Genomic DNA, 14,635 nt, shown 5'->3' on the forward strand with positions numbered 1-14,635 from the left:
CGAGAGCAACGTTCACCAAAGTCGTAATAATTGTCACTTTGACACTTTCAAGTGATCTTCATGACTGGACCAAAGTGTAGGGCTGCCAGAACTATACAATTTAAATTCAGATTACTGTACCTCGATTCTCTACCACTATCGACTCCCGACAACCGGCTAGCTATCGAAATTTTGCCATTTAGAATGTATTGCCATATTGTTTCCTACAACACCCGTCAGAGGCGCTTATCAGATTTTCATACAAAATTTATCGATGACAGGTCGGTTGTCGGTAGTCGATAATAGTAGAGAATTAAACTACTGAGGCAATAACCGAAAACGAAAATTCGTACGAAATAGTGTCAAAGTTCTTGAAGCCCGAAAAGCCTTTACACAGCTTAACTTTGTTATCTTAATTGACAACACGACGGACGTTGTGTTGACGTTGACGTGTGTCCACGTTAAATTTTCTGTACCGCGCCTGAGCTCTCACGGGGCGTGTTGGTTGCCGTACGTATCAGTTATCAGTACCGCAATGACTATCTACAACTGGCTAGCGAAATCTAATATATAAAATTCTCGCGTAACAGTTTTCGTTGCCATACTCCTCCGAAACGGCTTGACCGATTCTCATGAAATTTAGTGAGCATATTGACTAGGTCTGAGAATCGGCCAACATCTATTTTTCATACACCTAAGTGACACTTTTTTTTTATATGGCAAAGCAACGTTTGCCGGGTGAGCTAGATTTGAATAAACATCATATTAGCGCCTCTAGCGAGGGCCCTAGGGACTATTTTCGTAGTATACCTTAAATATCAAACTTTCGCTGCTCGATAATGCCGAGTGTAGACAATCGTGCTGCAGGTTACCGTAGAACAAGTTCTGCTCAGTTTTAGATTCAGGTGACCGTGTGTGAGATGCTTAAATATCATTAAGTACTGGTACTTGGTAGCCCTAAGCGTACAATATAAGTGTATGAACCGCTGTCAGTTTTCATTGAAAACATTTGAATTAATTCGCAGAACATCGGTGCAGTGTATCATTTCATCTCGTCCCATTAAACGATTTAATTTCGTAAGCCGCGACCGCATTATGTGACACAATTGCATTCTTTATTCGTTTAATTGGTGAAGACAATTAAATGTAATGCAAGATTTTTGATTAGTGTAATGAAAACATCTCAATTACTGTTGTAGAAATAAAACTGGGGGCCAGGCTTCGTTTGGATCAGCCGATCATAATTTGTATTAAATCAATATGTTGTCCATGTACCTACATCTATCCATAATAATTTAATGGACGTCCCTATGCGTCAAAAATGCGTTTTTTTCTCGAGAAATTGATTAGTCTCAAAGATTACAAACCAAGCAACAAAATTACCGTCCCCTTTTAAAAAGCATAGGTTTCGCCAAACAACTTGAACACATTTGGTATTTGTTTCAGAAAGCAAACTGAACGTAGACCCAGTGCAGAGGACTCGCGCCGTCGCCGCGTCGTGCCCGTCAATTCTTTCCTAGTCGAAGCAAACATCGTTAAATAAGACGTAGCGAAATTGTTCAAGTTGTTTGTACACATAATATAACGAAATATAATTCGGAGCTTCTTAGCAGCGAGTGTCTACATAAAAGTTCATATCTATAATGTCTCCACAGATTATATTTTACAATGGTGAGATAATGGAAGTCAAAGTGGCATTATGCGATTATCATATTAAGAGCTAACTGCATCGAATAGTTAACACGTTCGAGGACAGAACGAGATTATACGTCGTCGTTCGAAATTTTGATATGGCACAACGTACAATGACGTCCAAATAAAATTTTTACTTTACGACAGAACGTACATTTCCGATGAACGTTCAAGTTAAAATCCTATTGAATGTATCTTGTGTCACAACATTTAAAATACTCGAAGCTTTACTGTCACGTAGAGTAAGTTTTAAACTATTTCAAATAAGAGCCGTTGACGGTGGGCGGTAACGGTACTCACACACGCACAACGTGTAAATGCGTCGCGCGCTCCTACCGCGCTCCTACATTCAGTGCGGCTGCGTCACTGCGGGGTGCGCTCGCGTTCACTAAACATTTCGTGGCGTATCGTAATATTTGCCGCGACACAACATCGTAAGTATTTAGTTTATTTTATTTATGTATTATTTCTCAGCCAGACAATATACTATTTTACTATGAATTAATAATTTTACTCCGTGAAATTGATGTTTATTGGATTATTTTGTGTGTTTTAGATGGATAAGCGCAAAACAAGACTGATGAGCATTTTCGATGATTCCGACAGCTCTACCGAGGCGGATCCTTACACGTTGTGTCCGTTCACGTCTAGTTAATTTTACTTTTAATGACGTAACGTATTTATACGATAACGTGATGAAACGGTTGTGTCATGGTGTCTTTAAAACGATATATTTTCATGGGACGCTACGTACTCATACGTCGTATAATTTGTATGGACATTTACTGTGTCATTTTGGTACACAGTCTCAAGTGGTAGCGTCCTCGAACGTGTTAAACACTTATGTCACCGTTAGACTGCATCTGAAGCCTTTTCCTACATACATATACAGATTTAAAAGTCGTATGTATTATTTGTTCTTTCACGCAAAAACAAGTGATTAAACTTTGATATAGCGCACGGACAGTTTATAACTGGAATTAATTTCAGTTTTTTATGGAATACTTTAAACTCGTTTTTAGTTTCTGATCAGCGCTCCTGACATATTTCGGAAGAACTATTTTCTTAACCTAGTTTGAAATGTCACACGATCTCTGAGTAGTACCGGTCGTACACTATAGATTTGTTTTTTAAACTTTCGAAATTAGAATTGAATTGACAGTTACAACCCTCACTTCATCAATATCGATGAGAGTAATGATATAATAGATACGGGCTACTTAAGCCCTCATTGTATTTAACACCATATAAATACTATAAATCATTACATCAATCGTTGATTTTTATATGTGGTCTTTGCGGTAGTTAAAGTACTGCTAACACCAAAGCCTAGGGTTTTGTTCCCGGGTTGGACAATGTTTTTTTATTGATACCAAAACTTACTCAATAGTATCCCGGAGTTAGGTAACATGCTCAGTATATGGCAATAGGCTCGCACCCTATTACATGGGCTATGGACTAACATTAAAAATAGCGAATCGTGGGTATTCCATACACTTCTGCCTACATCTTCGAGTATATCAAAATCAAATCATTTATTCATTTAGGTCAAATATTGACACTTATAATAGTCGTTACAATTACTGAATCTACCACTGGCTCGGAAAGGGGGTAGAGCCTTATGAGAAGAGCTAGCAAGAAACTCACGGCCACTCTTTTCAATCGCCAAAACTTTTACAATGTGGTTGATACAATAATTGATCATGCGAGGAGCTGCCAACAATCAGCGATATAGACTAAACGTCAATTAAGGAAAATGAATATAGCTAGGTTATTTATTAGTCTCTGATCATACCGTATGTTGGGAGCAACTACTAGCATGTGATAATAAGAATATGGGCAGCAAGTGAGCACATTGATTGTAACATTATAAGAGAAAAAAAGTGACAGTTTTATGATTAACATCAAGTTGTACGTAACATCACCTATTTGCATCTTAATGATGCAAATAGGTGATGTTACGTTTACGTTTGCCCATATTTTACAATATTTAGACCTACTTCTACTGAGTTTATACAATTTATAGCAAAGTTCCCTAATTTCAAAGAATCCTAATCAAGCGAGCGACTAACCCCAAGAGCTATTGTCGTTTAGATATAACAAGCGTAATGTTAAATATGTAACAACTATCTTGAATGACTTATGTACATTGATTCATTCATAACTTCAATTATGACACATTCGATGACACAATCATACTTCTAAGGAACATCTTAATTAATTAATTATAGTTGTTATTTCAGTTTTCAGTACTGAAATAGAAACATGAATAATTATACATTATTTCCTTTTAATAGATTATTAAGGTCAACCGCAGAATTCAGCTGAAAAGGTGTTTGAAGACGATTAGGCTGTCTTGTACAGTTTATTACCGTAAAGGAAAACACAGTCAAAAACTTAATGTGATTAAAGGTTGCTACGTGCTTCTAAGCATGCCATAGTCGCTGACATAACGACAAATATTTCATGTAGCAATATACTGAATAGTGACCATAAATTTCATGTACACTGGTTGTCAACTGTAGCTCGATTCTAACAACCACCGACAATCGGCTAGCTATCGAGAAATTCATTTTCCTTAATCGACGTTTAGTATATATCGCTGATTGCTGAGAGCTCTTCGCATTATCAATTATTGTATCAACCACATTGTAAATCTTTTGGCGATTGAAAAGAGTGGCCGTGAGTTTCTTGCTAGCTCTTCATAAGGCTCTTCCCCTTTCCGAGCTAGTGGTAGATTAAGTAATTGTAAAGACTAATTGTAAAGACCTAAATATATTAATGATTTGTTTTGAATGCACGAGAAATCTGTTTTGAACTATTTTGGCAGTAAATTTTAAATGTCAAACTCTCGATACTCGACATTACAGACTATACAGTAGCTCGATTCTCTACTACTATCGACTACCGACAACCGATCATCGAGAATTTTTGTATGAAAATCTGATCAGCGCATCTGACGGGTGTCGTAGGAAATATTTTGACAGTACATTGTATTGTGTCAAAATTTCGATACTCGACAGTACCGACTGTACAGAATCGCGCTACAAATATCTATCTATTCGTGCTACGCAGCGCCCCTAGCCGATATTGCATATAGTTTCTTAAAATAATGTTTTTAATGATAAGCGCTCGATAGTAGATAGTATCGGCTGTAGAAAATCGTACTACAGACATCTCCTTCTATCGACCGTTCAGTTACAAACAAATTTTGTATGAAAAACCCTCACGATCAGCGCCGATAGCGTATTTTCCAAACAAATATACAAATGTAGAGTACTTGATGGTACTTAAACCTTTAATACGAATACTCATGTCTTAACAAAATATTATTGAAGATTTGGCGAAATGTGGGTGTTTTGTTTACTTCTACCCACTCTTGCGGAGAAAAATAGGCGTGATTGTATAACAAATATGTTCCGGAACTAATATAGTTCTAGTAGCTACCTCGCAGATTGTTTTGCGATTATTGTGATTACTCTATTAGCGAAGCGTAATGGTATAGTATTTAGCCTGATAAATGTCGCTAGGGTTTACTGAAATATCATCAGCCTTTCTTCCAACTATGTTGAAGTCGACTTCTAATCCTACCGGATGCAGTTGAATACCAGTATTTTACATGGAACGATGTATGTATTATGTTTTCACGTATCTACATAGTAAGCTTTGGAACCGTAGCTTAACCTCGTAGATCAATCCGCGTGGCTTGTTACTAAGCCACGCAGATTGATCTCCTCATTAAACAATATCATAGTAATTATTGTAAAACTACTAAACCGATCTCGGTGAAAATTTCGTATTACAGTTTTTGAGTAAATATTTATGCTCAATGTAGGAATCGAACTAAATAAACAAACTATGGATGAATAATGACTAGTCCGAAATAAAAAATATTTATTTCATTTATCTATGTAAGAGGAGGGGTATTTTCACCATTAAAACCATCTTGATGTTCCATAATTGAATATATTTAAAGTACCACAATAATCGCACACACACACAAATTATCCAAATAAAATAACTGTAAATAAAAAAAATCACTACTTCACTTCTCAATAATTAATTTAAATAAAATATAATTCACTTATAACTTGGAGACCCGTCTAGCTCAAGCGCCGACGATCGAATGGCACGTTTTCGCTCCGCACCTCCTTATAAAGGCGTGTCGGTAGTGGGGGCGTAGCAACAGATGACGCGTTGTTGACGCTCAGACGGTTTGCGTCACAATCGTACGATGAATTGTTCGTTTACTACCCACTATTTTAATAGTTTTATATTCTGTTTAATTATTGCGCCGATACGGCCATTCTGATGATAGGCGCGTCCCTGCGTCTACATCACGTTAATCTCATAGCCTCAGCGCTTATTTTTGTAAGATTCACATAACACAGCACGTTAACCTCATAGCCTCAGCGCTAATTTTGGTTAGATTCTCATAACACGTTAACCTCATAGCCTCAGCGCTAATTTTGGTTAGACTCGTGATGCATCAACCTCACAATCTCAATGCTAATTAGGGTTGATACCGCATTATGTTAACCTCATAGCCTCAGCGCTAATTTTGGTCAAACTCGTAAACAATGATCATGAGATCATTAAGCTATAACATAGTAAGATAAAATCGATGTTTTGCCATAAGACTACAGTACTCGTTTTTGTTGACACATTATTGTAATACTCACGCTGGTCACCTCTTTTAGATATAACCGGATTCAGTCACAGTTTTGTCATGATCAATTTGTTTGTTCATCGCCGATATGGCCACATCACTTTGGACACTGAATTTAGGAGCACTTCGTAGTTGCTCATGACATACCTTCCTTGATCGACCACGACCATTAATGCGTCGAATTTCATACCTGTCATGTGGTAATACCTTTCGTATTTCAAAAGGTCCATCGTATTTTGGGCTTAATTTGGTTCCAAGTCTTGGGGATTCTTTTAGCAAAACATATTCACTCTTCTCAAATCTTTTCACTTTAGCTTTGTTTTTATCATAACGTAATTTATCTTTTTCGGCCTGTTCGGTCATCCTTGTCAACACAACTTTTTTCAACATTTCTGGATCTATGCGCTCATTTTCTTCGTCTATGAGGTTTAGAAGTTCTGGAGGTACACTACCTTTTTTTCCGGTTAACAGTTCAATTGGTGTCTGACCTGTGGTTTTCGAAAATGTTGTATTGATAGCTAATTGTAGAGCTCCCAGTGATTTCATCCAATGGTTTCGTTGGGTGTTATTAATGACAGTCAATCCATTTTTTATTATTCTCATAATTCTTTCTACTTGCCCATTGGCCCTGCTTGTATATCCAGCACATTGATGAAGTTCAATCCCAAATTGGTCACAGTAGGCTTTGTAGTGTGAAATAAATGCGCCGTCACCATCAACAATAATGCGCCTTGGAGCTCCGAAAAGATAAACTATTTCTTCTAAATGTTTTATCGCACTGGCTTGCGTTTTATTTTTGGCATATTGTAAAATCACAAATTTCGTATATGAGTCAATTGCCACAAAAACATATTCCTTCTGAGAAGCGCTCCCACTGAGTTTGCCAGAAATATCAATATGAAGTGTATGAAAAGGCTCCGGAATCTTTTCGATGGTATGAAGACGACTTTGTGTTGCTCCAGATGATCCTTTCATTGTCTTGCATATCACACAGTGCTCTACAAAGTATCTGACAGTTGAAGACATCTTTGGAAACCAAAAGTTCTCTTTAAGTTTTGCCAGCGTCTTTTCCCATCCCATGTGCTTGAGTGCTTCATGATACGTATTTATAAGGCTCCATCGATAAGATTGAGGAACAACTTTAGTGAGTTTCATCTTATCGTTTGATATTGTTTTGTAGTGTAAAACATTGTCCTTAAGTACGTAGTCTGGATGCAACTGGGGATTTGTACGAACCTCTTTCATGATTTTACTCAAGTCGGTATCGCGATATTGTTCCACAATCAGCCAATCATCCTTAGTTGACAAATTCATAACAACTTGAATAGGATTTCGGCTGAAGAAATCCGCATGTTTTAGTTGTTCTCCTTTTCGGTACTCTACATCGAATTCAAAATTTTGCAAGAATGCCCACCATCTGTGTATCCTGGGCAGTAATTCTTGTTTGTATCGTGATGCTTTTACTGCGTTACAGTCTGTAATGACTGTGAACTTTCTTCCATATAAAAAATGGCGAAAATGCTTAATAGCTCTGACTATTGCCAATGTCTCCAGCTCGTAGCTGTGGTACTTGGATTCTGCTGAAGTTGTTCGCATACTGAAATAGGCAATCACGTGACGTACTCCTTCTTTCACTTGGATTAACACTGCTCCAAATCCCATAGCACTGGCATCCGTATGGAGCTCTATTGGATGGTGTTCTTGAAATATTGTAAGGAGAGGTGCTGAAGTCAAATAATGAATTATCCTTGCTCGTACAGCTTCATGCTTTTCTGTCCATTCCCACTTTACGTCTGTTTTAGTCAAATTATACAAAGGTATCATTATGGTTGAGAAATTACGTATAAATCGACGAAAATATCCAGCCAGGCCATTAAACTGCCTTAGTTGCTTCACATTTGTTGGAGACGGGGTTCTAGCTAGTGCATCAACCTTGGATGAACTAGGTCTCACCTTCCCATTAGCTACTATGAATCCGAGATATTCGACGGAAGTCTTCAAAAAGGAGCATTTCTTAATATTTATAGAAAATCCACATTTCGTAAGTGCTTCTAAAACTCGATTCAAGTTATTGATTCCTTCATCAATCGTTTTGCTTGGTATAAGTACATCATCCATGTATACGAGCGCTATCTTGCCTCGAAGGTCTCCCAATGCCTTATTTATAGCCCGTTGATAGACTGACGGTGCATTCGTTAGGCCAAACGGCATTGTTAAGTATTCATACTGACCGTCGGGTGTGACGAACGCTGTCTTCTCAATAGACGCGGCTGATATAGGCACTTGATGGAAGCCTGAAGTCATGTCAAGACAAGTGAAATATTTCGCATCAGCGAGCTGGTCTAGTTGTTCAGAGATAAGTGGCAGTGGGTAATGATCTCTCACCGTGTTTGCGTTTAGTTCTCGATAATCCACACATAATCTGTCTTCTCCATTCTTCTTTTTCACCATTATTATAGGGCTTGCAAAAGGTGAGTTACTCTCCCTTATAATATTTTTCTCTTGGAGTTCTTTAATCATAGTTTTAACCTTTTCACGTTCGACTGGCGCCAATCTGTACGGCCGTCGATTAACGATTTTGTCTGGATTTTTCAACCGAATATTTAGTTCACCAGTTGTAATTCTAGATCCAGATACTCGCTCTTTGAAATAATCTTCGTATACATTAAGCAGACTCATCAGTTTATCTATTTCTTCTTTATTTTTTATATCAGTATTAATACAACTTGACGACAATTGCCATATATTACCAGTACTTTGACGTTGCTCATCTCTCGTTATCGAAATTCCATTCCGAGTCAATGTTACTTTTAAACCTGGTATGTTTAAAATATCTCTTCCAATAAGAATATCTGTGGGTAGCTCGTGGTCTAAGACTATATGGAAGTTGAGTTCGAGGTGCATATTGTCTATATTACAAACTGATGTTACTTGGCTGAAAGATATAACAGGTACCGGTCCAATACCCTTCAAGTACGTAGTCTTGTTTGATTTCGATCCAGGTATCGAAAGCGCAATTGATTCTCTTACTAGAGAACAGTCCGCTCCACTGTCAAATGTTGCTTGGAAATGTTTTTGCCCAATGCCAATTAAGATGTCACTCGTATTTACGCCATTGATTCTGGCTTGGCACAGGTTGATGTTCTTTTCAGCGTTCATTCGCTTGTAACAGGTTTCGTATGTGTGTCCAGGTATGGAACAATAGGAACATTCTTTTTTCCTTTTATCTGTGGCCTTATTTGCTTCTGTCAATCCTGAATTAGACGGCTTCGATTGTTGATCTTGTTCAGTGCGTACGCGTGAAATAGCATTTTGTTTACACCATCGAGCTCGGTGGCCTTGTTTACCGCACACAAAACACGTCATGGCTTGATCTGTTCGATCGCCATCAATCTTGATCCTTTTGTTTGCTGAATTGTTTTGAGTAGGCAAAAACTTACGTTTACGCATTGATTTGGCAATTGCAATGAGCTCTGGGACGGATTGACACTTAGCGTTGAGAAGTTCTGTTCGAAGATCATCTTCTTTAATGCTGCCAATCACAAATTCGACAGCATCTTGTTCCGTAGGATCAGGTTTCACTATCTTTTTAAACATCTTCCAAACATTCGATATATAGTCAGTTATGGTCTCAGCATCATTGATGTTGTAGCGTCTAAACTTCAAGACATCTGAAAAATACCTTGATTCTGGCTCGAAGGTTTGTAGCATGTCCTCTCTCATTTCAGCCCATGTGGTCGTTCGTAATAAGCAATCATCAGCCCATGTTTGTGCTCTTCCTTTTAAGACACCAGCAGCTTTTAGACGCACTTCATGGTCTTTTAATTTGTACTCTGATTGAGTTCTGCTTATTAGATCTACCCATTCTCTGACGTCAGTACCTTTGTCAGGGTCAAAACTAGGGAAATAAATGTCGGAGATACGGATTGATCGAGTTCCTTCCGTATTGAACGTTTTCATCATTTCAGCAAGAGCGGCACGATTTTCTTGAGACATCTGTATCATCATTTCGCACATTGTATCCTTAAAAGTGTTAGCCAAAAGCGCCATGGTTGCAGAACCTCCTAGAGCCGGTTGTTGGCGTTGGTTCATCCCACTTCTGATGTAAGAGGAGGGGTATTTTCACCATTAAAACCATCTTGATGTTCCATAATTGAATATATTTAAAGTACCACAATAATCGCACACACACACAAATTATCCAAATAAAATAACTGTAAATAAAAAAAATCACTACTTCACTTCTCAATAATTAATTTAAATAAAATATAATTCACTTATAACTTGGAGACCCGTCTAGCTCAAGCGCCGACGATCGAATGGCACGTTTTCGCTCCGCACCTCCTTATAAAGGCGTGTCGGTAGTGGGGGCGTAGCAACAGATGACGCGTTGTTGACGCTCAGACGGTTTGCGTCACAATCGTACGATGAATTGTTCGTTTACTACCCACTATTTTAATAGTTTTATATTCTGTTTAATTATTGCGCCGATATCTATACTAATCTATACTTAATAGTAATAGCTGAAGAGTTTGTTTGTTTGTTTGAACGCGCTAATCTCAGGAACTACTGGTCCGATTTGAATTTTTTTTTCAGTGTTAGATAGTCCATTTATTGAGGAAGGCTATAGACTACATCTCATCACGCTACAACTAATAGGTGCGGAGTAGCAACGAAAAATGATACAAAAACGGGGAAAATTTTGACCCATTCTCTCTTAATATGTTCAGCTAGTTTTAAATAAACATAGTTGTTCCTTATAGGAATCGAGCCTAGCTACGTTACCATTGTCGCCACTGCGCTACGTCTACGATGATTTATACGCCCTATTAATAAATAGATACGTCATTAATGATGAAACAAACACCATTGGTAGTCCTTGGAGTTCTTTGAATTCTTTCCATTGTAAACAAGTATGTTTTCAGTTATATATTTATAGAATATATTGTTTAATTGGTTTCCTCGTAGTTATGGAAGATTTCTGACTAAATGGTCCAGGAATTAATTGGTAGTGGCCTACTTGTACGATAAGTATTTAATTAACTAGCTGATCCGCGCAACTTCGCTTGCGTCACATAAGAGAAAATGGGTCAATTTTTTCCCCGTTTTTGTAACATTCTTAACTGCTGCTCTGCTCCTATTGGTCGTAGCGTGATGATATATAACCTATAGCCTTCCTCGATAAATGGGCTATCTAACACTGAAGGAATTTTTCATATCGGACCAATGGTTCCTGAGATTAGCGCGTTCAAACAAACAAACAAACAAACAAACAAACTCTTCAGCTTTATAATATTAGTATAGATTTTGTTAATTAATAGATGCTTAAGGTGTATGGAAGGTACTCACGTTTCCCTATAAACAATGTAAGTCCCATTTTTTAGGGGGCAAGCCTAGTGCCATATACCGGACGCGTTACCAAACTCCGAGCTACTAATAGAGAAATACATATAATTTATTTCCTCGGTGTATTTATTGATACAAAATAGTTAGTTATTACAGACATAAAATAAACGAAACGAAATTAATCTATTGGGCGTCGTAGAATTCGTACTTAAATTATTATATATATTATTATACTTAAATTTATTATTAGAATAAATGTTTTAACAGCAATGCAATAAATTTATAAATGGCCTAAATAAATTAGAAAATACTAAAAGCGCTTTGCTTAGCTCTGGATTCAAATCTGAGACCTCATGATCAACAGTCGAATACACTACCGACCGGGCCACAGAGGCAGTTCGCAGCAGATCGTATCAACATTATATCATAAAAACTAGACAGGTGTATAAACCATCAAAATGGTATTGAGAATTTAGTTCAAGGTTCAATTTAGATTGTTTCAAACATAAATAAGGAAAATGTGCTAAAAACTCAGTTTAGTGGATACTTATATCTCTATTCTAACTATAGTCCGACAACTTAGACCTTCGTTAGCCTCGAAACTTGCACACAAGGCTCACTACAAAGTTGTCGGACTATACTTCACTTTAGCTTTACAACCATTTTCAATATTCTCTCAATTAAATGTTTTTGTTAGTTAGGTACAGCTGTAACTAACTGTAACTGTAGCGCGATTCTCTACAGTCGGTTCTGTCGAGTACAAAAAGTTTGACATTTGAAAAGTAGTTACTGCCAAAATAATTCCTACAGCGCCCATTAGAGGCGCTGATCAGATTTTAATATAAAATTTATCGATAGCTAGCCTGTTATCGGTAGTCGATAGTGGTAAAGAATCGAGCTACAGCTTAAGTATTAAAAAACTAAACTGTAAATATCACTAGATTCAAAAATGGCGAAAAAAAAATATGATGAAAAATGACGTCTGTAAAACGTAGATTTTTCCCTCGATTTAAGGAAAAATAAGAAAGCACCTAAAGTCTTTGCGATGACGTATGCATTGCTAAGAATATCAAAAATATAAATAGATTTTTTACCTATGTAACAAATAAACAACTAGTTTATCCGTCAGCAAAAACTTATCAAACGTATGTGACGAATTTATAAAATCCTAATCCGGTTTTCCGCCAGCGTTGAGACGCAACAATATAAAAATTTCGACCAATATTACAATCATACATGTAAACTACATGTATAGCGACCGCATTTAAAGTCAGGTGTTCGATGGCGCTAAGCGCAGTCTGTGCCTCACTCAGTGTATTTGCGACAACAGTTCCGAACGAACGCCGCAACCACATTCAATTTATTCCCGCGCGAATTACAAAATTAAAAAAGTGAATTAAACTTTTCTGAACATTTTTTTTTTACATCTGTGCTTGTTCGTATTTCGAAATGGGCAGCTGATTTTTTTTTCATAAAGTCTAGTTTTGAACATTTGTGTTTTGGGAATTTATTTTATTGCATTTTTGGTCTCTTAGGCTGTGTTAGTGTTTAAGAATAATGGCTTACACGTAAGTATTTTACTTATTATTTATTTTAATATATTCCGGCGCCACTTTGTTTTCGACAACAATAATAACCGTGAAATTCGACTCTAACGTGCAATGAATTTAAATTATCGCGTAGCGGACTATTCTACATTCTTAGATTATTTTTATGACAGAAAACTATTTTTGTTGCCTAGGAAAACAATAGGAATATATAAACAGTATATTTATTTTTAACCTGTGACAAATAATGGCTTACGTTTTTTTTGAAAAGCATAAGAAAAAATATAAAGTACCTACTTGAAGATCGAGTTGGTAAAATTTAAAAAAAAATTAAAAAAACTAGTCAAGCGAAGGCTTGACAATTTTAATCTGGTAATTATTAGATGTACCTATAACAATTTTATTTGAATATTAATTACATCACTATCCATTCGAGAAACTAAGTCAGTTTCTTAATTAGTCAGAGAGGAAAACGGTTTGTTATTTGCATATTTAAAGCACTTACAGGGAGTAAGTAATTATAAAAACATCACAATTTTTTTTATTCTCGGTACGTTTTTGCCAGATATTTCAAAAATTGTTTGCGGTTTTTTTACACGTATTCGTAAAACAATTCTAATTTATCTGCATCTGCAGATAAATTAGAATTGTCTTAATGTAAACAGCACGACAGTTGTTATACTATTGAATTTTTAAATTATATTGATGGAAACTTAGCGAGCAGTAAAATGTTTAAAAAATATTGTTATACAAAAAAAAGTGTGTAGTGCCTAATCAGAAAAAAATCCTAGCAGTAAAAAATATAAATTAAAAAAATGTTTTACGTTTTAAAACGACACTCAAAATAGGTAATGTTCAATAATATTCAAAAAACAATTTAATATTTAAATCGACATTTCTTTTTTGAAATTTGAACATGTCAGAATAGGTATTGACATAAAAAAGTTTGTGAACGAAATTAACATAACAATGGACATTTACGAACGTTTAACAACTCGCATCGTCTGCATGCTGAATTATTTGCATTGATAATATTACGCTAATTTAAAATTAAATTTTAAACTCAAAAAAAACAATATTTTGTCTCAATGACATTTTTTCGTGGAGAACTAAATTTATCTGCGTAAAACGACTACGCCTTTTGCAAAATGCCAAAACGTCCAGAAAACTAAAGTCAATTAGGCATGCAAAGTTACTTTATATTGCGGTACTAGCTTAAAAACCACTAAAATACAGTCCTAAGATAAATATGGAAATACCACATACCTATTTTTTGTCCTTAGCCTGTTTGAGTGTCCCACTGCTGATCAGAGGCCTTCAAACTCTCCTTCCAAATCACCCTATCAGCAGCAAGCTCCGACCAGTCATTCTGAAATGCGTAACGCATACAATTATATATGTT

General features: G+C 36.4%; 1 protein-coding gene across 1 annotated transcript in view; it reads left to right on the forward strand.

The window, feature by feature from the left end:
* Window positions 1-12,969: 12,969 nt before the first annotated feature.
* Swim (Secreted Wg-interacting molecule) overlaps window positions 12,970-14,635 on the forward strand; it is a 68,307-nt gene continuing 66,641 nt past the window's right edge. The window contains exon 1 of the mRNA XM_076129178.1: window positions 12,970-13,254. Within this exon, the coding sequence (XP_075985293.1) occupies window positions 13,244-13,254 (11 nt within the window). The 5' untranslated portion in view covers window positions 12,970-13,243. The remainder of the gene's footprint in view (window positions 13,255-14,635) is intronic.

Source organism: Anticarsia gemmatalis, chromosome 22, assembly GCF_050436995.1.
Source record: "Anticarsia gemmatalis isolate Benzon Research Colony breed Stoneville strain chromosome 22, ilAntGemm2 primary, whole genome shotgun sequence".
Classification (NCBI taxonomy): Eukaryota; Metazoa; Arthropoda; class Insecta; order Lepidoptera; family Erebidae; genus Anticarsia; species Anticarsia gemmatalis.